We start from the raw sequence: 27,269 nt of genomic DNA on the forward strand, positions 1-27,269 counted from the left end.
ATACGCTCTAAAAGAACAAAGGAATATTAAGCAGCGTTTACCCTGCCTGCCAGTGTGTTCTGAAACACTATTTTTCTTTCTCTCTTTCTTGTCTGTCTCTCTCTCTCTCTCTCTCTCTCTCACTCTCTCTCTCTGTCTCCTTCTCTTTCTCCTGCTCAATTTATTTCTCAGCCCCTAAGCTAACTCTGGATTGCACAGTGGATCTGCTGTTCCTTGTGGAGGGCTCTACCGCTCTCAGCCTTGAGGGGTTTCTGCGCTACAAGTCCTTCCTCAAGCGCTTCATGCAGGCCGTGCTGGCGGCAGACACCCCCGTGAATGTTGGCGTGGCCCAGTACGCAAGCGAGGTGCGGATGGAGATGAGGATCGGGGAGTACGCTGCACTTTCGGAGCTTATGGGGGCGGTCGAAGGCATGCAGTTCAGCGGCGGGGACGCCAAGACGGGCAAGGCCCTCCGCTACATCACTCGCAACGGCTTCAAGAGCACGCCGGTGTTCGCCGACGTCCAGGACGACCTGCCGCGGGTGGTGGTGCTGCTTACGGACTCCCCGTCTGTCGACGGAGTAAGCGAGCCGGCCCGATACGCGCGGGACCGCGAGATCTTCCTCATCACCGTGGGACCAGAGGCGCTGAAGGGCCAGCTCAATAACATCACTGGGAACCCCCAGCGCACGATTACATACGGCATGCCTGACGCCCTGTTCTCAAAGATACCGGACCTCAGGGCCAAGATCTGCAGTGTTGACAGCCAAGGTGCTTGCTCTACACTAAAACGCAGCCTCACATACTCTTGCACACATACTCACAGAGAAGCACACGCACACTCACACAAATGCACTCGTACACACATGCACATGCATGCTTTTTAGCTGAAATCCAATGGTACATAAATGTTATGGTTATTAGAATCAAGGTGTTTAACAGACAGCTGCATGACCCTGGCCCAAGAGAATCATGGGGCCAATTCTGAGTTTAGACTAAATGGCTCTCTATACCCCACGTACAAGCTCAGGTAGCCTTCTCCCTGGAATGTAGCTTGGTGACCGGACACTTAGGCATGCTACTGCTAATGAGCTAGGTATGACTTAATGTTTTGAATTGGCAGTTTGTAGGATTTTGCATCAGTATTAAAGGGAGTGGGCTTTATGCTGATAGGATTAATCCATTTGGTGAAGAACAAATCAAATCATATCTGTTTTTTTACTGAATGAGGGCACTCACACAGGAAACGTTCACATTATGTTTTCAAACCCAGTCATTAACCTGTTGTTAAGATGGACCTGTTTGATTAGTGAAATCACAATAATTTACTTGTAATGGCATGCCATTTACAATAGCTTTTCGGCCTCTGTCTGTTCAGTGCTTCGCTGTAGTGTTACAGCAGCCAGCTATTGTGAGTGAGTAGTTTACAGCATAAGAGGTCAGTTGGAAAGCCGATGGCCCACCACTCAATACTTTACGTTCTTAATAATTAAAATACATTCATTGCAAGTTTGCAAACTATAGCAGGGTAGCAGCAAGTCAGATAATAGCTAACTAGTCTTATGCATTGTGTATGTTCACTGCAGTTGCAAGCCATATTATGATGCTACATAAAATTAAATTACAATTAACATTTAATTCACATTGTCAGCAAGTAGTTATGTTGTTAATATCACATAGAACATGCTCTTGTTTTTCTTCAGTCACGAGTTCAAAAATTAATTTTTGATATCAATACTGCTTATGACATGCAGCATACATTTTGTTGCACATGGTGATTGCAGTACTCTTGTGGTTGTTTGCTTTACATCCTGCATTGATAACAAGTAAATAAAATTTCCATTCATCTTACTTTACTGTGAAAGAGCTATGAATAGCTGTTGATACAATGGTACATGATGCATCAGACAATGCAAGAGAATAACATACTGGTCAAACAACCTACCTGTTGATATCAAGGAATAAAAATGTAATTTGAAAAAGGATATGTGTTATGCGACAAAGTGTTATTGTGATTCACCCATGTTTACATCCATTAACTGACAAAGCAGTTTGCCATAAAGGCACCTCCACTGTGGTAAAGTCTTTTGATAAAGTCGTCTGGATTAGTGGTGGGATCACTGTGACTAATCCAGATGGTGGCAGAATAGTATAATGGGAAAGAGCTAGTCTTGTAAGGTCACAGGTTCGATTCCCAGGTAGAACATTGCCATTGTACCCTTGAGCAAGGTACCTAACCTGCATTGCTTCAGTATATATCCAGCTGTATAAATGGATGCAATGTAAATGCTACAGTATGTTAAAAAAAAAAGTTGTTTAAGTCGCTCTGGATAAGAGCATCTGCTAAATGCCTGTAATGTAATGTGACTGAGGTCTCTTTGTTCATGTCAGGCTGTTTGGGTCAGGCAGTGGACCTGGTCTTCGCCCTCGATGCCTCAGCAGGGGTGGGGCAGGAGAACTTTTCTCGTTTGCGGGACTTTGTGAGGAGCGTCTCCGTCCAGTTCGACATCAACCGGGACGTGGCCCAGATCGGGCTGGTAGTGTACGGCCGCAAGCCCGTGACGGCGTTCGACCTGGACGCCCACGACTCGGGCTCCAGCGTCCTGCGCGCCATCGGTGAGGCCGCTTATGTGGGCGGCGGCTCGTCCACGGGCAGCGCCCTGCTCCACGTCCACGGGCAGGCGCTGACTGTGCGCAAGGGGGCGCGGCCGGGGGTCAACAAGGCCGTGGTGGTCATCACGGACGGGGCCGGGGCGGAGGACGCGGCCGTGCCGGCCCAGAAGATCCGGGACGACGGCGTCCCGCTCGTGACGATCGGGATCGGTGACGTCCAGAGGGAGAGCCTCCTGCGCATCGCCGGCTCGCAGGATCACATGATCACTGTCCCCTCCTACGAGGACCTCAAGTACTTTGAAGATGTGCTGGTGCAGATGTTGTGTTTGGGTGAGTCTGCGCTTGAGTGTGCACAGACAGGTTGGTCTGTGAGGAAGGCCACATGCATGTGAGTGTGAATATGTTTTGCATGCTTACAGATGAGTGTCCATGAGCAAGTGCACCAGTGACTGTGTGGGTGTGCCTGTACAGGCAGGTGTCAGTTGAGTGTAATTGTGTGTACCAGTGAGGGACAGGTAAGGAGGTGCATAGAGACTCTCAGACTTCCCTATTTGTGCAGACTAACACTCAGTGCTCTCTCCCTGCAGAAGCGAAGAAGCCCGTGAATCTGTGCAGGCCGAACCCCTGCATGAACGACGGGATCTGCGTTCTACTGCACGGGAGCTACCGCTGCGAGTGCAGGGGCTGGGAGGGTCCCCACTGCGAGACACGTGAGCACGTTCTCCACCTGCAACAGGTTCTACCTGTAATAGGCTGTTCCCACCTGTAACAGGCTCTGCTTTACCTGTAACAGGCTTTATCCCACCTGTAACAGGCTCTACTTTACCTGTAACAGACTATTCCCACCTGTAACAGGCTCTGCTTTACCTGTAACAGACTGTTCCCACCTGTAACAGGCTCTGCTTTAACTGTAACAGGCTTTATCTCACCTGTAACAGGCTCTACTTTACCTGTAACAGGCTTTATCCCACCTGTAACAGGCTCTACTTTACCTGTAACAGGCTTTATCCCACCTGTAACAGGCTCTACTTTACCTGTAACAGACTATTCCCACCTGTAACAGGCTCTGCTTTACCTGTAACAGACTGTTCCCACCTGTAACAGGCTCTGCTTTAACTGTAACAAACTGTTCCCAGCTGTAACAGGCTCTGCTTTACCTGTAACAGACTGTTCCCACCTGTAACAGGCTCTGCTTTAACTGTAACAAACTGTTCCCACCTGTAACAGGCTCTACTTTACCTGTAACAGACTGTTCCCACTTGTAACAGGCTCTACTTTAACTGTAACAGGCTTTATCCCACCTGTAACAGGCTCTACTTTACCTGTAACAGACTCTTCCCACCTGTAACAGGCTCTGCTTTACCTGTAACAGACTGTTCCCACCTGTAACAGGCTCTGCTTTAACTGTAACAAGCTGTTCCGACCTGTAACAGGCTCTGCTTTACCTGTAACAGACTGTTCCCACCTGTAACAGGCTCTGCTTTACCTGTAACAGACTGTTCCCACCTGTAACAGGCTCTACTTTACCTGTAACAGACTGTTCCCACCTGTAACAGGCTCTACGTTACCTGTAACAGGCTTTATCCCACCTGTAACAGGCTCTACTTTACCTGTAACAGGCTTTATCCCACCTGTAACAGGCTCTACTTTACCTATAACAGACTATTCCAACATGTAACAGGCTCTGCTTTACCTGTAACAGACTGTTCCCACCTGTAACAGGCTCTGCTTTAACTGTAACAAACTGTTCCCACCTGTAACAGGCTCTGCTTTACCTGTAACAGACTGTTCCCACCTGTAACAGGCTCTGCTTTACCTGTAACAGACTGTTCCCATCTGTAACAGGCCCTACTTTACCTCTAACAGGCTTTATCCCACCTGTAACAAGCTTTACTTTACCTGTAACAGGCTTTATCCCACCTGTAACAGGCTCTGCTTTACCTGTAACAGACTGTTCCCACCTGTAACAGGCTCCGATTTAATTGTAACAAACTGTTCCCACCTGTAACAGGCTCTGCTTTACCTGTAACAGACTGTTCCCACCTGTAACAGGCTCTGCTTTACCTGTAACAGACTGTTCCCACCTGTAACAGGCTCTGCTTTACCTGTAACAGACTGTTCCCACCTGTAACAGGCTCTACTTTACCTGTAACAGCTTTATCTCACCTGTAACAGGCTCTACTTTACCTGTAACGGGCTTTATCCCACCTGTAACAGGCTCTGCTTTACCTGTAACAGGCGTCATCCCACCTGTAACGGGCTCTGCTTTAACTGTAACAGACTGTTCCCACCTGTAACAGGCTCTGCTTTACCTGTAACAGACTGTTCCCACCTGTAACAGGCTCTGCTTTACCTGTAACAGACTGTTCCCACCTGTAACAGGCTCTGCTTTAACTGTAACAAACTGTTCCCACCTGTAACAGGCTCTGCTTTACCTGTAACAGACTGTTCCCACCTGTAACAGGCTCTGCTTTACCTGTAACAGACTGTTCCCACCTGTAACAGGCTCTACTTTACCTGTAACAGACTGTTCCCACCTGTAACAGGCTCTGCTTTAACTGTAACAAACTGTTCCCACCTGTAACAGGCTCTACTTTACCTGTAACAGACTGTTCCCACCTGTAACAGGCTCTACTTTACCTGTAACAGGCTTTATCCCACCTGTAACAGGCTCTACTTTACCTGTAACAGACTATTCCCACCTGTAACAGGCTCTGCTTTACCTGTAACAGACTGTTCCCACCTGTAACAGGCTCTGCTTTAACTGTAACAAACTGTTCCCACTTGTAACAGGCTCTGCTTTACCTGTAACAGACTGTTCCCACCTGTAACAGGCTCTGCTTTACCTGTAACAGACTGTTCCCACCTGTAACAGGCTCTGCTTTACCTGTAACAGACTGTTCCCACCTGTAACAGGCTCTACTTTACCTGTAACAGGCTTTATCCCACCTGTAACAGGCTCTACTTTACCTGTAACAGGCTTTATCCCACCTGCAACAGGCTCTACTTTACTTGTAACAGACTATTCCCACCTGTTTTATCTTTATTATGTGTGATGTTAATGAGTGTTTACTGTACATGGTGCTGGTGTGAAACCTTAAGTGCTGGTCAGGCTGTGACCTGCCATGGTCTTTCTTGGGCAGGTGTCACACGGACGTCAAATCGCGGCGACCTCCCAAGACCTGTGGCACAGCGGCGTCGGCCGAGGAAGGATCACAGAGAGCTGCAGTACTACAGAGCCCGCTATCGTAGGACACACTGAGCACTTACCCCACACACACACACTGATCTACAGAGCCCGCTATCATAGGACACACTGAGCGCTTACCCCACACACACACACACACACATTGATCTACAGAGCTCACTATCGTAGGACACACTGAGCACTTACCACACACACACACACACACACACACACACATTGATCTACAGAGCTCGCTATCGCAGGACACACTGAGTGCTTACCACGCACACACACACACTGATCTACAGAGCTCGCTATCGTAGGACACACTGAGCGCTTACCACACACACACTGATCTACAGAGCTCGCTATCGCAGGACACACTGAGTGCTTACCACACACACACGCACGCACACACACTGATCTACAGAGCTCGCTATCGTAGGACACACTGAGCGCTTACCACACACACTCACACACACACACACGCATGCACACAGACACTGATCTACAGAGCTCGCTATCGTAGGACACACTGAGTGCTTACCACACACACGCACGCACACACGCACACACACACTGATCTACAGAGCTCGCTATCGTAGGACACACTGAGCGCTTACCACACACACGCACTCACACACGCACACACGCACTCACACACTCACACACGCACTCACACACTCACACACACACACACGCACTCACACACTCACACACAAACACGCGCTCACACACTCACACGCCCACACACGCATGCACACACACACACATTTATCTACAGAGCCTACTATCGCAAAACACACTGAGCGCTTACCACACACACACACGCACTCACACACACACACACACACACACACACAGATCTACAGAGCTCACTATCGCAGGAGACACTGAGCGCTTACCGCACACACACGCACTCACACACACACACACACGCATGCACACACACACTGATCTACAGAGCTCGCTATCGTAGGACACACTGAGTGCTTACCACACACACACACACACGCACACACATACACACTGATCTGCAAAACACACTATTGCAGGACACACTGACATACATTTCTACGCCCTTAACACACACACATACCCACACAAAGCAGCCCGTTAACACATATCATCATCATCATCAATCCCTAGGGGATGAAACTAATTTACTTTCACAGAGTGGGCATTAATGACACATACGTGCACGCACACAGACATACATGCACTCACTGATTTACAGAGCCCACTATTGCAGGGCACATACAAGACATATGGCATTATGTAAAGTATAGCTCATTTTGTACGAAATTCATTTGTGCAGGAAATAGTATAAACGGGAAATTGAGGACTGAGCCATATAGTGTGTTTCCTGTATACTGAACTGTTCTCTGAAGATGAGGACCAGACCTTTGCATCCATCCACTGTTACACAAAGCAAAACTGTCTTCCCCATGTACATAATGGCGTGTGACAACACAGGAATCCAATTCTTTGTATATTCAGTTGAATATTCCATTGATTTTCCCACTACTAAACATCTCCTCTGTCTGACAGTAAACTGGAGAGTACATGCCACATTATGACAGGTGCAACTATCATTTTATTTAATCCCGTTGAATTTGTGTCTTTTTACAATGTGCCTTGTCAATAAGCTGACTATATACACATCTCCTTATTACAAAAGTGATTTTCCTTGTATAAATGAGGCAGACTATTTTTTGTACTGTAAAATATTTATTTTTTGCTTACAAACTGTAGCCTTGTACTATAAAATTATTAAAAATATTACTTGTTTTCTATTCTGTGTTTGTGCTATTTTGGCCTACTGCATTTAAACAAATATTAAATCTAATATGTAATCCTCCTACAAGTCTGGATACAATAGGTTAGTTATTATAGAAGCTTCTTTCTCCATGTATTGCATCGATTATTGTACCATTCATGCTGCGCAATACCAGTAATGGTTTCATAATGAAATGAAAAGTATGCTGTTTTAAACTTGTCTCATATTTAACATTGTTGCATCATTTTTGAGACAAATTTCAAATACTTTCATTCAAACAAGCTCATTGGCCAAATTTGGGAATTTTGTTTGAGCCAAATGTCTGTGAATATCCCTGAAGTACATAAGGGAGTCTAGTAGAATGCTAGTCTTATACATTCAGGAACCACCCCATGGTTCCTTTTATAAACAAATGAAACTAATTATAAAGCAGTTGAAAACTAACTGGAACCTCTGGAAGCCAGTGTAGGGATTTGAGTACTGGGGTAATGTGTTTTTTGTCCTTGTTAGTATCCTGGCTGCTGCATTTTGTATGAGCTGTAGTTGTTCAATAACTTATTGACATCAGAAAACTGCCTCCCGAATGTGTTTGTCTGGTTTGTCTGGTGTATACATGCACACACACACACACACACACACACACATAGATATATATATAAAATATCTGTGTGTGTGCATGTATACACCTGACAAACATATTGTAGGACAAACAGAACAAAAACTTTTTACAAGAGATCACGTTTCTGCCTATGATGTGAACAAAGTGAAATGAATAGAAGAAGAAAAATGCACAAACATTACATTAAGCCTTCATCGCAGAAACAATATATTGAAATTATAATTATAATTTTAAATAATGGTAGGTTACCAGAAGATGCAATGACGGATGAAGCTGAATCTTATTTCAATCACTAATTGTAGCACTCCATGATGAGTGCTATAGCTGTCTTATGGAAATCAACATTATCATTTGCAAAAAACAAAAAAAGGACAAAAACCTCTTCTGAAAGTTTAGTTGCATGGGAAGAGACCCTATTGGAAATGAAGACAGGTAAAAGACTACAGCCTTCAGTTATATGAAGCTAGTAAAGACCCTTTACAGTATATACATGGTTTAATTGTTTAAGTCTGCCCAAAGATGGCTTTATTTCCTTATTATTAAAAGAGGATAAGATAATATAACAATCCTGTGTGATTAAGAAACTGAAGCCCCCTTACACTTGAATTTTGTGATTGAAAATATGTGAGAACATATGGCCCTTTGTCTCAGAGTTACAGTATATTATCTAGTATAACTCACAATACATATACAACTATTGCCTATTATAATGCACTATGACAGTATGTACAAAACCCTTAAATGTTTTCTCCCATCAGCTGTTAATTCTTAATTCGTTTTTCATGTTAAGAGAGATTGTTTGCCCTCTTATGTTACATTATGTCAGAGTTTGGGTGGCAAAGTTTTAGCTAAAACAATTATGTACATCTTGGTGCTTTCCTGTCGGACCTTGCACAAAAAATAAGCTGAACAAATGCATTTTAAATGTTTGCTTTGCTCAAAGGAATGATAAGTAAATTCACATTTGAACACACACATCTATTTTTGCAAAAAATCCAGTTAGATTATTCACATTGTCGATTATGTTTAAGTTATGCTCATGCACAGAGTTTTATTTTTCTTCCTAATCATATTGCAAGCATTCTTCTTTTTTAGGTTGTCAAATTGAGCCAAGAAGCAAGAGACAAGACTCAAAAGTCCTCAGTTCAAATCATACTTTGGGGTACCATCGAGAAATTGGCTGAACCTGCAATAAACTTTTGACAAGTATGGTTGAAGCGCCACACCTGTGGATGGTGCTATTGCATCATTATAATTTCCCGTTGAACTCACGCATGCTAGTTTCCAAGAAAAGGTGCACTGCGCCTCCTGCTGAACCAAATTTCCCACAGTTCTTTCAACCACATTTTTCAATATCAATATCAATTCAAATGGGCCTACTCAGGACGGTTTATGTATTTAGAATTCTCATTTAGTTTAATTGGCTTGTATCATACAAATTTATTTATATCAATGCATTTGAAGTTATTGATTTTGGAACTGAATTTGCGATTTAAAGCTATCTAGGATAGAGGTGCACAGTCAAGTAAATATACATGGCAATCCCAGTGCATTAGTTGGCTATATGACAGTTCAAGTAATGTTATTGACAAGTTGACATTTCTTGTGATTGATCTGAGCTATTAAGGTTTTGGTTTATTATAACCCTCATTGATCGCTTTATTCTGATTAGGTTGTTCTTTGACGTTCAAACACACACACACACACACGCGCTCGCGCGCTCTTTCTCCGCAGGCTTCAGCGAGTTTACGCACGGGCGTGTGTGCTGGTCGGTTCCGGGTCCAAATTGTCAAATTGCCTCCCCCATAAAAGATGGCGATTCGGGACAGCTCGCTCTCTCTCATTGTTATTGTACATTACATTACAGGCATTTTGCAGACGCTCTTATCCAGAGCGACGTACAACAAAGTGTATAACCATAACCAGGAACAAGTATGACGAAAACCCTAGAGAGAAGTACCAGTCCAAGTGCAGGGAACAACCGCATAGTTCAACTTGGACCCTGAAGGTTAAACTGATTAACACTAACACAAACGAGAACAGCAACAATGCAGTCTATGGAAAAATACAAGCAGTAGTTAAGACAGGTGCATTAACTAAGTCACCTACGAAACAGCTACCTAGTTACAACCCTAAGCTTACAGTCATTTAAGAGATTACAGGGAGGTAGGGAGGGATGGGGAGAGGTGCAGCCTGAAGAGGTGAGTCTTCAGTCATCGCTTGAAATGGGTCAGTGTCTCAGCTGTTCTGACCTCCACGGGGAGGTCATTCCACCATCGTGGGACCAGAACAGACAGGAGACGTGTTCTGGAAGTGCAGGTGTGAAGAGGGGGAGGTGCCAGGCGTCCTGAGGTAGCAGAACGGAGGGATCTGGCTGGCATGTAGGGTTTGAATATCTTGTGGAGGTATGCTGGGGCTGATCCCTTGACTGCCTGGTATGCTAGGAAGACGCTACAAGCTTGCGAGACGCTACAAGCTGCAACTACTGTGTTTTGTTCTTTTGTTTAATTGTCATTGATCTTTGTCAAAATATCATGTTTGTATATTTCATAGACCATGTGGTAAGGTTTTCTTTTCTTTTGCACCTTTTTGTTGCTGTAGTTACTCAGGGTAGGCTAGCAGAGGTCCGGAAGACTCGCTTCCCCCTTTTTCCCCTTTTAATTTTGTTCTTTCTCTTTCTCCCATCCTCGGCCAAGTGAGTCTCGAAAGCATATTCTGTTCAGACAGCTCAGTCTGGTTCTGGACTGTGAGAATTAGGTTAGACCTGCTGGCTCTGCCCTGTCTACTTGTTTGTATGTGGGTTTGTATTGTTTTTGTGTCATTTAATAAATATATACTTTGTATTCGTGCGAAAGAAAGTTGTGGTGTGTTTAAAATGTGTTTGGCTTTTGGGCTGACAGCCGGTTATTGTAACTCGGCAGCCTTGGGCCGTAACACACACACACATGCACACACACACACCCTGCAACAGCCCTCCCACTGCTAATCATTGTGAGGATACACAACAGCCGCAGATCACCGGCAGTCGACCAAATGGGTGTCCCTGGGAAATATGGGTCCAATGTATATTCCTTCCCGGGAATGCTTACACTTGGCACGTTACACTTCTGACAAACTGACACGGTGCTCACTGATCGGCACATTAGTCATACAATCACTTGTCCCAGGTTTATCAGGTCCCGATACTACGCCAGCATATCGGACTGCAAGTGGCTACACTCAAAAAGCACAAATTGGAGATTTAGCATGTTTGCATTGTTGTCGTTTGCTCAAGGTTGCTCATTTACTGTTTCAGGACTATTGAAGAAAGAGCATTTGAATTACAGACTGAGCGGTGAAACCTTTATATCCAAGGTGACAAACAGCGCAGCACACGGAGGGTGCGCTACACTGAGGATGAGGAGCCCAGAGACGAAGATTATCTCTGTGAGCCATGTGGAAGGCTGTTTCTTTCTGACTGATGTCCAGTTATGACTGAAGTCTACTGTCTCTTAGATTGTGACGAGTTCCAGTCCTTCTTCATTGTTGAATGTCAGGTGCATGGCCCCCCTTCATTAATTTTGGACTCTCATGACAGGCCCCAGCTTACCCTAGACCCCGGTTTGGGGGTCAGAGACTCCAGTATACCTAGAGCCAGCCTGGGGGTGTTTAATTAGGAGTAGACAGGGCCCAGGGGAGTGCACTATGGACCTAATGAGAGAGATGATAAAGATGAAGCCATAGACAGCGTCTACTCCTGAATGATGAGACAGACCTTAATGCTGAGCAGTGTAGAGCTCTTTCAGTGCGATGTGGGAGCTCATAGTGCAGATGTGTTCTATAGGTGTAATACAGTGTGGGTGTTCACAGTGTGGAAATGTAAAATACAGAGAGACAGCAGTGTGGGTGTTCACAGTGTGGAAATGTAAAATACAGAGAGACAGCAGTGTGGGTGTTCACAGTGTGGAAATGTAAAATACAGAGAGACAGCAGTGTGGGTGTTCACAGTGTGGAAATGTAAAATACAGAGAGACAGCAGTGTGGGTGTTCACAGTGTGGACATGTAAAATACAAAGAGACAGCAGTGTGGGCATTCGCAGTGTGGACATGTAAAATACAGAGAGACAGCAGTGTGGGTGTTCACAGTGTGGAAATGTAAATTACAGAGAGACAGCAGTGTGGGTGTTCACAGTGTGGAAATGTAAAATACAGAGAGACAGCAGTGTGGGTGTTCACAGTGTGGAACTGTAAAATACAGAGAGACAGCAGTGTGGGTGTTCGCAGTGTAGAAATGTAAAATACAGAGAGACAGTAGTGTGGGTGTTCGCAGTGTGGACATGTAAAATACAGAGAGACAGCAGTGTGGGTGTTCACAGTGTAGAAATGTAAAATACAGAGAGACAGCAGTGTGGGTGTTCAAAGTGTGGAAATGTAATACAGGGTCATCATGCAGAGATTTAATACTAGTAGAGAGCTATATGAGTGCTTGTAATGCAGAGATGTACCACAGGTTCATAGTGTAGATAATTCAATGGTTGAGAGAAGTATACATGTCAATATTGTATTACTGTTTTAGTATAAACTCCTGCCTAACTGACCTTAATGGGACAAGATGAGAGGCAGGTACATGAGTTTGGATAAACTGATAAAAATTAAAATACGCACGACAGCTGACTTTTAAAATTTTCATATGCAAAAATGAATTCAGCAGTTTTTGTTTTTTTGAAGCACCAGTGAAACAGAAGTTAGAGCAGCACTAGCTTATAGAATATGATGTATGCGCAAGTGAAACAAATCTTTAGGGGAAATTTTGGTAGGCCTGGGAGTCAATTTGATTGACGTCAAATGAGGAAAGAGAGGAATGCGTGCCACTGCATGAAAGGACATTGATTGGTGTGGAACGAAAAGTTGACAGTGGTTCTTGATGACATAAAATCAAAATTAAAATAATTTTCTGAAATACATGGAAATGGAATATATACTCTTGTTCTTGTAGTTATTGAGAATTGACTCAATTTACTATACTAAAGTCACCATGAATTTTGATTTCACTGTGACTTTAATATAGTCAACATAGTCAATCCATTATTGTGGAGATCCAGCAGTCCTAGTTTGCACCAAAATGACAAAGGTGTATTGTACTGTAATGTACTGCACTATAAACTTGGCAGGCTGTTAAGCTTGATTAGACATTGGCAATGAAAGCATTAAATGTAGTCACTGGATAATCTGGTTTGTCACTTATGCAGGTATTACTTATGTGGTAATTATGTGTGTGTTTCCTGTACTTTTTCTGTGAAGATCAAGGACATTATACCTACAGGAGCAAGTGCTGTTCGCGGTGCTAACAAGGCTGTGCTAGATCTACAGGAGCAAGCACTGTGTTGAGTAGACAGATGCCAGGAGAGAAACTCACTCCAACTTGATGAGGTTGGTAGCAGTGTCTGGAGAGAACATTGATTGATTAATTATTAATAATAATAATAATAATAATAATAATAAATTTATTTTATATAGCGCTTTTCATGAACTCAAAGACGCTTTACAATAAGTGGTACATACATACATACATGCGTACAATGAAACATACAATTCAGAGAAAAAAAATATATAAATAAAAAAATAAGGGGGAAGACAAACATCAAGGGAAAGCTAGGGAAAAGAGATGGGTTTTAAGACGTGATTTAAAGGAGGTGAGTGAGTCTGAGGTACGGATGTCAGGGGGGAGGGCATTCCAGAGTTTGGGGGCGGCAACTGAGAAAGCGCGGTCGCCAAAAGAACGGCGCTGAGAGGGAATGGTGGTGAAGAGGCTGGCAGTGGATGAACGTAACTGTCTGGGTGGCTGGTAGGGGAGCAGGAGGTCAGAGAGGTAAGTGGGTGCGAGGCCATTTAGGGATTTGTAAACTAGGAGGAGGAGTTTGAATGTGATGCGTGATGTGATTGGGAGCCAGTGTAAATCTTTCAAGATAGGGGTGATGTGAGACCGGGAGGATGTGCGGGACAGTATTCTTGCGGCCGAGTTCTGAACCAATTGCAGTTTGTGTAGGAGGCGGGAGGGAAGAGGAGTGCATTGCAGTAGTCCAGTCTGCTGGAAATTAATGCGTGAATGAGTTTTTCTGCATCGGGATGGGTGAGAGAGGGTCTGAGTCTGGAAATATTGCGTAGATGAAAAAATGAAACATTGACAGTGTTGTTGATGTGCTTTTCAAAGGAGAGGGATGGATCGAGTATGACACTGAGGTTGCGGACCAGGGGGGAGGTGGAGACAGGGGTACCGTCAATGGTGAGGGAGAAGTTGTGTAGTTTTCTGAGCTGGGGTTTTGGTCCGATGAGAATGATTTCAGTTTTTTCACAGTTGAGTTTAAGAAAATTGTGTTGCATCCAGGATTTGACGTGTGTCGGACAGTTTTCAATGATGGCAGTGGGTGGCTGATTTGTGGATGTAGAGCTGATATAGATTTGGGTGTCATCTGCATAGAAGTGGAAATTGAGACCAAAGCTGCGGAGGATGGGGCCAAGGGGAAGCATATAGATGGTGAAGAGGAGGGGACCAAGAACAGAACCTTGTGGGACACCCTGTGTGACAGTAGCAAGATCTGAGGTGTGACCATGGATAGATATGAATTCTGACCTATTTGTGAGGTATGAGTGAAACCAGTTGAGAGATGGGCCAGTGATGCCTCGGTGAGACAGACGGGTGAGGAGGATGTTGTGGTTGACTGTATCAAAAGCGGCAGAGAGATCCAGGAGGATGAGTATGCTATATGCACCAGAGTCAGAGGATAGGAGGAGGTCATTTACCACTTTGGTGAGGGCTGTTTCTGTGCTGTGATGGGGTTGGAAGCCGGACTGAAGGGCTGAAGGGAAATCAATCATTGATTTATTGATTGATTGATTAAAATAATTCATTGATTTTATCTCAATATCTCACTTCCCTGTATTCCCATTGACTCAGATATGTGAACTGTACTCGTTATGATGAGGTGTGAAATCTTGTGGCTTTCCAGTATAGAGGACTGTTCTGTATCACTGCTTTAAGCCCATTTTCCCAGGCTTGGAGCTCCTGGTGTGGTATGGGGAGCAGTACTGCATAGACCTGGGTATCATCTTCTGCTACCTATGGAGCAACAAGTGATCTTCTAAAGGTACCTGCATGCATCTCTGTTCATCCTTTCTCTTAACACTAGATTGGCCAGGGCTATGGAATTTACAGGGTACCGTTTTAAAATGTAATTCACACTCAGTCAATTAACAAAGACTAATCTCTGGGTTTGGCTGTTTGCAGCTTTGAATTGACCTGTTTTGCAGAATGATGGCCCTAGCAGTAGCATCCATATTGCTTTGTTTTAGACTGAAAAAAATCTTCATATATAAGACTTTGCCCTAATCACTGCCCACACTGCCCACTGGCACATATTCTTGACCAAGTTTATACAAACATTGCGGGAGCATACAAAGCCGTCCCATCTCCACACCTTGGTTTATCAGACCACATTTAACTGGAAATGACTCCATCCTACAAACCTCTAATCTGTAGAACAAGACCAGCTGTTAAAACTGTCCAAGTCTGGCGTGAGGAAGCCACCTCACTACTGCAGGACTGTTTTGAAAACACAGACTGGGAAGTTTTCGCACAGGGGGCAGTCTTAAAGGAATACACCTCATCAGTCTTGGCCTACATAGACTTCTGTACTGAGACAGTACTAACCACCAAAACCATCAAGGTGTTTCCAAACCAAAAACTATGGTTGGGCAGAAATGTACGGTCTCTGCTCAGGGTGCGAGATGCTGGCTTCAGGACAGGCGACATGCTGGTCTACAGGAATGCCTGGAGGGAACTGAAAAAGGGCATTAAGAAGCTAAGTGCAGGTAAAAGCAACGCATTGAGGGGCACTTTGAAAACAACAACCCCCGTAGCATGTGGAGAGGCATTAAATCCATAACAGACTACAAGAGCAGCACCTCACACAGCAGCCATGACGCTGCATTCCCTGACACCCTGAACCAGTTCTTCGCATGCTTCAACAACCAGAACAGCATAGTGAGAGCTCAAATGACACCGCCTAAGGAGGAGCATGCACTCGTCTTACAGCGCCACCAGGTGAGATCCACTCTGATGAAAATAGACATCACCAAATCAGCAGGACCAGACAGGGTGTCAGGCCGCACACTGAAGTCATGTGCTGAACAACTAGCAGGGGTGTTCACCAGCATCTTTAACCTCTCCCTACAACAGGCTGTAGCACCCACCTGTCTTAAATCCACCACCATCGTCCCTGTGCCCAAAAAGACAGCAGTTAAAAGCCTTAATGACTATCACCCAGTTGCCCTAACACCAGTTGTTATGAAGTGCTTTGAGAGGCTTGTACTCTCTCACATCAAGGCCAACATGCCCACTGATCTGGACAGCCACCAGTTTGCTTATCGAGGAAACAGATCTACGGAGGATGCAGTCTCAATTGCACTTCATACAGCCTTGTCCCACCTGCAGCATCCAAACACATATGTCAGGATGCTATTTGTTGACTTTAGCTCCACTTTCAATACTATAATCCCCAAACTTCCCTCTCAGCTCCTAGTAAACTTTTACAGAAGCACCCTAGAGAGTATCCTCTGCTACGGTGTGGTATGCCAGCTGCATTGCCGAGAACCGGAAGGACTTGGCCCGGGTGGTAAAAACAGCACAGAGGATTGTGGGAACTGAGCTCCCAAACCTGGACACAGTGTATGCTATCCGTCTACACAAGAAGGCTAGCAACATCAGTAAGGCCCCAACCCACCCAGGCCACAGTCTGTTTGTCCCCTTGCCATCGGGGAAGAGATATAGAGCCATCAAAGCCCGAACTAACAAACAAAAGAACAGCTTTTTCCCCAGAGCTGTAGCCTTCATCACCCCCCACCCTCCCATAGCTGTTGAGGTCTGAAGACTGTAAATATCACTGTTGTGCAATACCTTTTTATTGTTGTGAAATACATTTCTATTGTTGTGCAATACCTTTTTATACTGCACTGTTTGCACTGTCACTGTTCACCTGCCTCATCCAAGTGCCCTTATTTAGTATACACAGATAGAGGATGCTACCTCATCATATTTATCTGTTTATTTAGTTTAGTTTATTTATCTTGTTTTTTATCTTGTTTTTTATTGCTGCTGACCTCTGAGAGGTACCAAACACAATTTTGTTGTATGCCTACAATGACAAATAAAGTGTCTTTATTAACCATAACTCTTCCTAATTGTGTGTAATGTACAGTTAGGAGAAATATATAACTAGAATTTCACTCATATGTTCATGTTGATCTAAAATTTCCTTCTGAAACGCTCAGGAAAAAAAAACATATTGGTGCTAAAAACACAAATGAAAAGATTTTGCTCTTTGAACTCATTCTCTTTCCTCCACTAGGAGGTAAGGTTGCATCATCTCAGTTCTTCCCCTGTACTCAGTGTTCTCTCTTCTTACCAGCAGAGCTCTACCTGCACAAACACATCAAGAGATCTCACAGTGAGGTGTATGTGTGGCTGCTCAGAGCAGGATCAGTCAAATCTCCAGCATTCAGGTAACTCCTACATGCACTGTACACCCTTTTATATGGTCCCAGATACGGTCAAACTCCTCACCCCAAAACAGTCAGATACTGGCAGCATGAGAGCACACACGCTCCTAATCTGGAAAGAGTTTCAGTCGAGCAAGAAGTCTTAAATGACACCAGCGAACTGACACAGGGGAGAGGCCGTACGGTACCACCGTGGTCTGCGTGGGAAATGTCGCAGTCAAGAGGGACACCTTAAACAACACCAGTGAATTGGGGGAAGGCCATACCACTGTGGCAAATGAGGGAAGAGTTTCAGTGGGGTGGGATAACTTAAACTACGCCAGCGAACTCACATAGGGGAGAGGCTGTACTACCATGCCCAGTGTGGGAAACGTTTCATGTGAATTCAAAGACTCATGCAGGGAAGAAACCTGCACCACTGTGTGCAGTGTGGGAAGAGTTCCAGTTGAGAGTGAACCCTTGAACAACACCAACAAATTCACACAGGGCAGAGGCCATACCACTGCGGCCAGTGTGGAAGAGTTGTAGTCACTCCAAACTTGCACAAAAGTGCTGAAACAAGCACACCTGCCCTTGACCATGGGGTCAGGTTCATGTGATACATGCTGAAATGCTAATTTCTTTAATGCAGTGTCTGAAACCATTTTTAAATGACAGATGATACAAGTTTTAATGCATGTTTTCATTTTGTGATGGAACATTTTTAAGGCATACAAATACATACTTTCTCTACCAGCTGTTCTTTTTGGTTTAAAATTTGAATTTTGTTTGATAATTGAATATAAAAATTTTGCATCTGAAAATATGAAGTTAGTATTAAATCTTTGCCTGCTTCATATTTTGGGGTTAAATTAAAGCAGTGAAGAGGCAAACCACATTTTCCAAGTTTGCATTTAAGTGGGGTCCTTGCTTCATATTATATTCATATTGCTACATTATCTCTTCGGGCTATGGAGTACTGGTATACTGGAATTGTGTATAAGAAATTAAAAGTAACACTTAAGGTTGAAAAATAAATGACCCTTGCTGTTCTTCAGTAATGGTTCTAATAGAGCTCAATAAATGAAGATTGGAGTTTTCTTTTTCTTCTCCCCTCTTGTATTTGGCCAACTTTCTGAAGCATGTGCTCTACTACCATGAATGTGGATCCTTGGTTGAAGTTTGCATTTGTTGTGAAATGTAAAAGAGGGAGGAATTGGCATTGGGGAATATCTCCAATCAAATGTTTTTATTAGCTCCAGAATTTCTATGGATCCCTATTAATAATCATGTTGACTTAAGCTTTTCCCAGCAGTAAATTTGTTTTTTGTTGTTTATCCAGAGTAATTACTTATAAATTGCAGTCACACCAGTTGAAATGTCAAGCTTCAAGCTTTCAGTATCAAATTTTATTTGAATAAAAGTGCACCTTCGTTTGGGGGTACATCAAGAAGTCAAAGGGAACATTTATATTTCAGATGCTTAAAATGTATTTACAACCTTGGAGCCAACTTAAATGGGCAAAGATCTGCTATGTTGATGCCTAAAAGACTACCCTTTGGGGAGGGGTATTCTCTGTGATGTAGGAGAGTAGACAATCTGGGGTATATCTGTTGGCAAAATAAAAAAACTAACAAAAAAATTCTGAACTGTGTACATCATTTAAAAAAGAGAAAAGGCAGTCAGAACACAACATGACTTCTTTATAAAATGAAGTTTCTCCAGTGATGTTTGTTTCTGGAGAGCTTTTCTTTTGGCAGAAGCCCCAGCCAGCGATCGCACCAGGTTGGAAGGGAAGTGGTGGGCCGCTAGGTTGTGGCCTTCTTTTCCCACTCCTGTGCAAAAGACCGGGGCGTTAATGGTTTAAACTCCACAAACAGGCACCATGCATGCAGTAACTACTGAAATTACTCCTATCCCCCACAGGACTGGGTATTATTATGTTCATATTAAACCCTTTGAAGGGCAGTTTTTTTTCGTCAAAATTCTATGTCAGTGTTCTAGAACTCCATTGCCTTAAATTACCGGTAGTGATTGTTATGTCAGCATTAGAATGTTCAGTTAAGAACATTCTAATCACAGACGTGTGATCTTACAGCTTAAAAATTATTACTGTTAACTTAATGTAATGCTGCAATTTAACCTCTGACCTTGGCTTTCTGGAGGACGTTGCCTTTGCTGGATGCCATGATTGACAAGGGTCTACTTTTAAGGGCTGTGGCGGAGTTGACGGGGGAGGTATCTGTGCAGTTAGAGGAAGGTGCTGCAGGGGAGGCGCAGGATGGAGCCTTAGGCTGAAAGCAGACAGACTGTTACTCTCACTAGACTGCAAGCACAACTTGCTTCCCTCCACTGGAGGGGCAGTATACGGTCAGTGGCGCTGCAGTTAAACAGGTTCAATCAGACCAACTAGTTTAGGATGGATGGTAAATACAGAGCAGTGCATTGAACACATGAACCATAAGACAATATGGGTAATGGACACACAGACCATACATAGTTCAGGGTGTGGGGTAAAAACAGCATAGGGCAGGGTGAGGTAAACAGACTGAGCATGGGGCAGTGTGTGGTGTAAACAGTTTAGTTGTTCTTTGCTCTGACAGTGCAGGCTTTCAGATTGATCATGAAGACCCAGCATATTGACCGCTGAGTCAGAGATAGCGGGTTGTGAATGCAGACTGACTGTGGAGGCGCTGCCTGTGTCCAGGAGTCCGCAGTCCACCGCTGTGCCGAGGGTAAAGGGTCCTGCCTCCACCTTCTTTAGATTCTCCTTCACATCCACCAGCTGGAGCTCCAGCTCCACCCGCCTCCTCTCCTCCACACGGCAGGCCTCTTCTGCCTCTTTCACACGCACCTCCAGGGGGCGCTGCTGTGCTGTGTCTGAGCAAGTTCACAACATGCACACAAGCCTTCAGTCAGGACACGCATGAGTGCACACGTTTTACCTTTTTCTTTAAAAGCCAGTTTTATCAAGAAGCAGTTAAACCTATGTTGCAATTCTGCTTGATGCAAGAACAATTTGCTTTGTCAATCTGCAAAATCTGATATTCAGATACAACAAATAGCCAATCATTACAAAACAAGCAAAAACCTGTTCACAACAGACCCTCAGACAAATGAATCATTATTCAGACTGCTCTGCTCCACTGAAAACTGTTCAGGAGGCAGAAAACTGCCTATTTTCTCTGAAATTCTTTCCACAATCACTTTAGATAAAGACCCTCCAAATGTCCTGTGAACAGAGAACATTCCAAATGAACCTTCTGTTAAATACTATTCTTTAAAATATGTTTTACTCAGACTGTTTCTTGGACTCATAAACATGTATGAGTTCATGAACCAGACAAAATCTACATTTTTTTCTGAATGGTTCCTCATAGTCTAGACTCATACAGTATCTTCAGTACAAGATGAGCTGTGTCTAGATGAGTCCCTCACATGGCACTAGAGGGCACTAACGCTTCCAGCTGCAGTTCCAGCACAGTGCCAGAGATGAGAGAGGAATGCAGAGTGTGTGTACCTATGCAGGCTGACAGCGCCTCCTTCAGCTCCCTCCTCTGCTGGCGCAGTGCTGCCAGGGTGTTCCGCACCTCCTCCTTCTCTCGTTCCAGACGGTCTCGCTCCTCAGAGAACCGTCGGACGTCTGCCTCCGTTCTGTTTTTTCCCAGCTTGATCTCAATCGACCCCAAGCCTGCTGGAGAAGATCACTGCTCAATGTGGATCCTAACTGTGAGGTCATACCCTATCTGTGCTATCGCCTAAAAGCTGCTAAGGAGACCTTAACAGATGGGACTGTTCAGTTGAGTGTGACAGTAAAATCTGCCAAATACAGATTTTTACAGGTTGTGTGAAGCATTTAAAAGTGTCAAAACAAACAACTGTGACTGATGGTAGATAGGATTAGCTCCATGATTATGATTGATCCTGTAAGATGAGGATATGATTGGTTTTCTGAGTGTGCTGAGAATATGATTGGTTGTGTGAGTGGAGATGCGATTGGTCCTATGAGTGAGGGTCACCTGCAGTGGTGGGTCTTGTCCGCTCTGATCCCTCAGTGTGGATCCGGGCATGCTGGGGGCTGGGAGCGCCAGAACCCGATCGTCTCTGGGCCTCGGTGGTGAAGAGGGGGGATTTCTGGGTGTCAGCATTGGAGAGGAGGGGTTTCTGGGAGTCCTTGTTGGACATAGGGAGTTTCTGGGGGTCAGCATAAGAGACAGGGGGTTTCTGGGTGTCTACATTGGAGAGAGGGGGTTTCTGAGGGTCCACAGTGGAGAGAGCAGGTTTCTGGGGGTCAGTGTTGGAGATAGTGGGGTTCTGGGGCTGGGCTTGGACCTGCACACTGGGACACATCTGATCCAGTTCTGCTCTTGATGGAACAGGGATGGTACTGCTACATGATGGCTGTGGGGGCTCTGGATCCTGGAGAGGCAGAAAAATGGACACTAAAATGTAAGATTCAATTTCTAATTAATCTGTTACATATGGGAGTATAGCATTACAATTTAATTAAGGTATAGCACAGCTTTATAGAATAGACTGGATTGCCCAGAGGATGTGTAAAACTGTAGAGCACTGTCATTATGGTAATATTTTTAATGTGTGGCCATCATCCTAAAGCAACAGGTACAGTGCCAAACAAATCTTTGTTCCTCAGGCTGGATTAGTCTTGGGTTAAACTAGGTTAAATGATAGATTACTCTGGATCAAAATGTAAAATAGGTTATGATGGAGTTAGTCAGGGTTAGCCTTGATAAAACTGTATTAAACTGACTTAGGATGTACTAAACTAGGTTTGGCCAGGTCTGGTTGAACTGAGTAAATGTCGTGTTGATTCCTGAGTTGTTTCTGGGACAGACAGTGTGTGTAATCCCATTCATGGGATGTCCCTGGCCATCTTGGGTTTACAGTTAATATGAGTGAAGTCCAGTCAAGGTCAGTTCACAGCCAGGGTACAATCAAGTCACTTGCCAGAGCAGGTCTGATAAACCGAGCTGAGGGTCTCCTGTATCAGTGGAGAATACAGCCCTCTACCTTCAGTTTCTGTGACCCTGTTTCAACCTTTCCCAAGAGTCCACATGTATCATTTAGGCACACTATAATTCAACCACTTTTTAATTTGTGGGCATGTTTTCAATATAAAGTCTTTTCATGACCTTTGCGGGCTATGAAAGGAATCTTTTGCAACTGTCACTCATTGATAACTGCATGAGGAGATGATCTGGATCAATACTGACATTCTCTCTCTGCACTGGCTGGCTATGATTGTTTTAACACATACTGGGTTATGCCCCCTTCAGTAGTACAGTGGTTAACAAAAGGGAAAGATCATTCATTGTTGGATGTCAGGGGATGTTAAGAGATGTGCAGACCTGACTTGGCTGTGTTGGTTCTTCTGTGAGCTGTGTTGGGCTGGAGACCCGGGGATGTTGGGGGGACGTGTGACCACTGGAGGGGTGGAGGAATGATCGGACTGGGATAAGATCTAGGTACAATCTGTCTGCTGTGTCTTGCTCTGCATTGAGTCCCAGCTCCACCCTGGGTCCCTTTTGGCCAGTCTCTTGGCTCTCCTGGTAAGGTGGCCACAGAGGGACAAAACATTCAGCTCAGCACCTGCATGCTACAGATATGCCACCAATCAGCACTGATACCCGTCAGCATAGCATTGAGCTCCATTCATTTCTTACATATGCCTTACATACAGACACACCCACACACACACACACAGCTCACACTTCAGCTACAATACATTAACACTGACTTCAGATGGGAGATATCACAAGGTGTGAAAAAGGTTCAGTGTCAAGCAGTCAAGTCAAAGCTATTATTGCTGCATACTTAAACGTCAGATTCTGGTTAATTCACTGTCTGTTGTAACTATTTTAAATGAGCAAAATCACACAGTATTATATTAGTAAAAACATTTACCTATGCAGTTGTTGCAAACAAATCCAAAGTTTCAATGCAGAACTATAGTTTTATTGCATTCTGGGAATTACAGGAGCACTGCATGTGAATTTAATTAATGAACTTTGTCACCTCTAGCTCTGGCTCAGGCTCTGTGGCAGCCACGTCATCGTAGATATCATCTGTGACATCGGAAACTGCAGGGGGATTGTCCGTGTAGGCATTTGGTTCAGAAAACCTCCTCAGCATCAGACTATAGAAAACAAACACACACGCACACGCACACGCACACGCACACGCACACGCACACACACACACACACATTCGTTTCACTTTACTTTTCAGTGTAAAAAACACCACACTACTAAAGTTGGTTTAAAACAATTGTACTGGGATTTTGTTGGTTAAGAAACTTTTTATAAACAAATATAGAAAACGCAAAGCTTAACAAGGTATCCTCAGCCTGAAATACATCTGCTGTACAGATACTCTTGGGCAGAAAAATAAAACAAGAATAGATTTTTAAAAAAACATTAAAGAAAAGCAATGTAAAAAAAAGACATACTGTGTGACAACCTCACCAGGATGTCGCAAAGCCCTTCTGAGAATACCACATGTTAGTTTGGGAAGAATGACAAATGAAAAGTAGACAGGAGATGACTGTTGGGGGTGGTGGGTGAGAATTCAGACTCACTACATGGAGGTTCGGGCTGCGTTCACGATGCAGGATACTCTGTCCGAGTCCACATAGTCATATGTCAAGTCCTCCGGGTCAGTCTTGGATCCGGTCTGTGACAGCAGCAGGCCTAGCCAGTGACCCATATCGGCTGAGGACTTGGCCTACAGGGAACACCCAAAACATCCCAACACTGAAGGCCTGAAGACGAACCCCACCCAAAGCATCTGAGCAATGAGATGACATCACAAGCTTGCAATGGCCCAAATATGATCAGTAGAGAGATGGGCAGAGCCCTGGACTTTAAATCTCAGGCCCCAGGGACATATGCACATCAGCAGGGAAGGCAAAGTACATTGTGAGATGTCCCTACAAATTATTCTAGCTTCAGCTAATAGATTCAGCTGTGGAATGAAAACTGGTAGCACTACCTATTTTTATAATGAATTACCGAAGATGTTATTTTTCACATTTCACCCTATTAAAGTTTTTGGAATTACAAGGTGGGCACATCAAGTCAGAGGAAGTTGTGAAGCTTTATTGCTTAAAAATTAATAGAAATAATGAATGTACGGACGAACTCCACAGTCTGGGATTGAATAATGACCGGTGCCGACTGGGGCCAGAAGCCATGCGGGGCAATGCATAATTGGCTGTAGTGTCAGCTGGGATCCACGCCTCATTGCTCTCTAGCGACCCCCCACCAATCGATCCGATGCCTGCAGTCTGCTTGCTAAATTTGCATATAAGGTGTCTTCCTCTGACTCGCGTCTCGCAAGCTCAACTTGTGGACTGCAGTGTGAAAAGAAACATCCGGTGACATATGTTTTGGAGGAGCGCATGCTTCTCTACACAGTGGCATCAGTTGCTTTGATTACAGCAAGAAAATGGGTGTATACATTTGGGCATTTGACATGGCGTAGAAAATAGAGGACAGCACTAAAAAAAGGAATTCAGGACTGGACTTTGGGTAGGCCTAAATTTAGTTCATATTTCTAGCACTCCAAAACTCAATCACTGCCACTGTTGCCAGTCAGGTGGTTCTGTTCTGTTCAGTCAATGGCAAGCATTTTAGTGTGAGCTAAATATATGAATGTCCCAGTTCTTCATTTTGCATAAGGAATTTGCAGTCATCCAATATAGTAAGCACAATTAGCGTCAACTGTTACTGAATAGCTGTTATTTCTCATATGACAGTACCATAAAAACTTTACTATATATTTGAGATCTTGGTCCAGAACAGGCAGTCTTATATCCTGGGAGTGACCTGTCCAGATAATTGAGGAGCATTCTCATTGGATGGCTGCATAGAGGGGAGTGTTTTACCACCTAAATCCGCCTCTTCATGCCACCTGAAGGGGAGGGGTCAGAAGAAACTCTCCCAGTAATTATGTCACAGTCAGCCTTAGATGTACAGTAATGATTGTCAATGTTCTCATCCTAAACTGCTGCTGTGATTGACTCCTACCTCCTGTGGGTAATGACCCTGTCCCTACTGCAGCTAACAGAATCCTCCTGCATTGATCGGTCAGATCCAGCAACAGTCAAACAGGCCCCTCCCAGCTGCTGAGACTGGTTTTCTCACCTCCAGTATGGCCAGTTGCTCTCCATCCTGCTGGATGCGGAATGAGTACAGATGATAAGGGCTGGGGTCAGGAAGCACCACACACCCGGCCAGAGGCACGGGCTGCTGGGCCACTTTGGTCTTCGCCTTGTCCTGGTAGAACCACAGCTGCCCGTTCTTAATCTGACACCAGCGTGCCCGCCACTGGCTGTTCACCAGCACATTCAGGAAACCTGGAGTCAAAACAGAGAGAGAGAGACTACTGCTTTACACAAAGAGAAACTATTCACCTGTTCATGGGGAGAAAGATGATTCACCTTTGTTTGCAGAGATTTTATCTTCACACAAGCAGAAAGACAATTCACATTTACTGACGCAAAGATCAGTTACCTGTACACAGGGTATAAGTATACAAGAGTATAAAGAGTAAAGAGTATACAAGTTTTACCTGTTGTGTCAACTGATTTTTCTGGACTTTCCAAAGATGAAGTCTTCTTTTTTCCAATGTTCATCAGATTACTGAACTTTAATCCTGGACCATGCTTCTTCTTAACTACGGTTAAATCATAGAGAAAAAAGATTGCCTCCAAAAATGTTACTTGTTAAACTTTCATAGCAAATCTTCATTTGTTCATATTGACTGATTGAGTCAGTGGGCGGCAGAGATTGTCTCACCATCTTTACTCTCTGGAGTTTCAGTGTGGCTGTCTGTGCTGCTGCCACTTTCCGATGCCACGGAGTACCTCTCACCCAGCTCACCCTGTGAGCATGGAAATTCATTATCACCCTACTTCCCGAAATATTACCCTACTCCACCCCACATCACCCTACTGGCCCTACATTACCCTACTACCCCATACATTACCATACTCCACCCCACATCACCCTACTGCCCCAACTGCCCCTACATTACCCTACTACCCCATGCATTACCCTACTCCACCCCACATAACTCTACTGGCCCTACATTACCCTACTACCCCATACATTACCATACTCCACCCCACATCACCCTACTGCCCCAACTACCCCTACATTAATGCATACCCATGCATTACCCTACTCCACCCCACATAACCCTACTGGCCCTACATTACCCTACTACCCCATACATTACCATATTCCACCCCACATCACCCTACTGCCCCAACTACCCCTACATTACCCTAATACCCCATACATTACCCTACTCCACCCCACATCACCCTACTGGCCCTACATTACCCTACTACCCCATACATTACCATACTCCACCCCACATCATCCTACTGCCCCTACATTACCCTACTACCCCATACATTACCATACTCCCCCCCACATCACCCTACTGCCCCTACATTACCCTACTACCCCATACATTACCATACTCCCCCCCACATCACCCTACTGCCCCTACATTACCCTACTACCCCATACATTACCATACTCCCCCCC

The 27,269-nt window shown here is 44.4% G+C and overlaps 2 protein-coding genes across 10 annotated transcripts in view; one reads left to right on the plus strand and one right to left on the minus strand.

Moving 5' to 3' along the window:
- vwa2 (von Willebrand factor A domain containing 2) overlaps window positions 1-7,575 on the plus strand; it is a 45,819-nt gene extending 38,244 nt beyond the window's left edge. For all 6 annotated transcript variants that reach the window (XM_035407110.1, XM_035407109.1, XM_035407111.1 and 3 more), the window contains 4 exons: window positions 172-750; window positions 2,371-2,922; window positions 3,180-3,302; window positions 5,736-7,575. In XM_035407110.1, coding sequence (XP_035263001.1) covers window positions 172-750; window positions 2,371-2,922; window positions 3,180-3,302; window positions 5,736-5,854 — 1,373 coding nt within the window. In that variant the 3' untranslated portion in view covers window positions 5,855-7,575. The remainder of the gene's footprint in view (window positions 1-171; window positions 751-2,370; window positions 2,923-3,179; window positions 3,303-5,735) is intronic.
- Window positions 7,576-19,064: 11,489 nt separating this feature from the next.
- The window catches only part of afap1l2 (actin filament associated protein 1-like 2), a 79,696-nt gene continuing 71,491 nt past the window's right edge, over window positions 19,065-27,269 (minus strand). For 3 of the 4 annotated variants that reach the window (XM_035406537.1, XM_035406539.1, XM_035406540.1), the window contains 11 exons: window positions 26,511-26,595; window positions 26,284-26,388; window positions 25,857-26,068; window positions 24,290-24,435; window positions 23,728-23,848; window positions 23,061-23,258; window positions 21,711-22,110; window positions 21,212-21,385; window positions 20,375-20,571; window positions 19,842-19,985; window positions 19,065-19,526 (listed from right to left, as the gene is read on the minus strand). In XM_035406537.1, coding sequence (XP_035262428.1) covers window positions 19,500-19,526; window positions 19,842-19,985; window positions 20,375-20,571; window positions 21,212-21,385; window positions 21,711-22,110; window positions 23,061-23,258; window positions 23,728-23,848; window positions 24,290-24,435; window positions 25,857-26,068; window positions 26,284-26,388; window positions 26,511-26,595 — 1,809 coding nt within the window. In that variant the 3' untranslated portion in view covers window positions 19,065-19,499. The remainder of the gene's footprint in view (window positions 19,527-19,841; window positions 19,986-20,374; window positions 20,572-21,211; window positions 21,386-21,710; window positions 22,111-23,060; window positions 23,259-23,727; window positions 23,849-24,289; window positions 24,436-25,856; window positions 26,069-26,283; window positions 26,389-26,510; window positions 26,596-27,269) is intronic. The other variant, XM_035406538.1, reaches the window with a different exon arrangement.

The sequence above is a fragment of the Anguilla anguilla genome, chromosome 2 (genome assembly GCF_013347855.1).
Source record: "Anguilla anguilla isolate fAngAng1 chromosome 2, fAngAng1.pri, whole genome shotgun sequence".
Classification (NCBI taxonomy): Eukaryota; Metazoa; Chordata; class Actinopteri; order Anguilliformes; family Anguillidae; genus Anguilla; species Anguilla anguilla.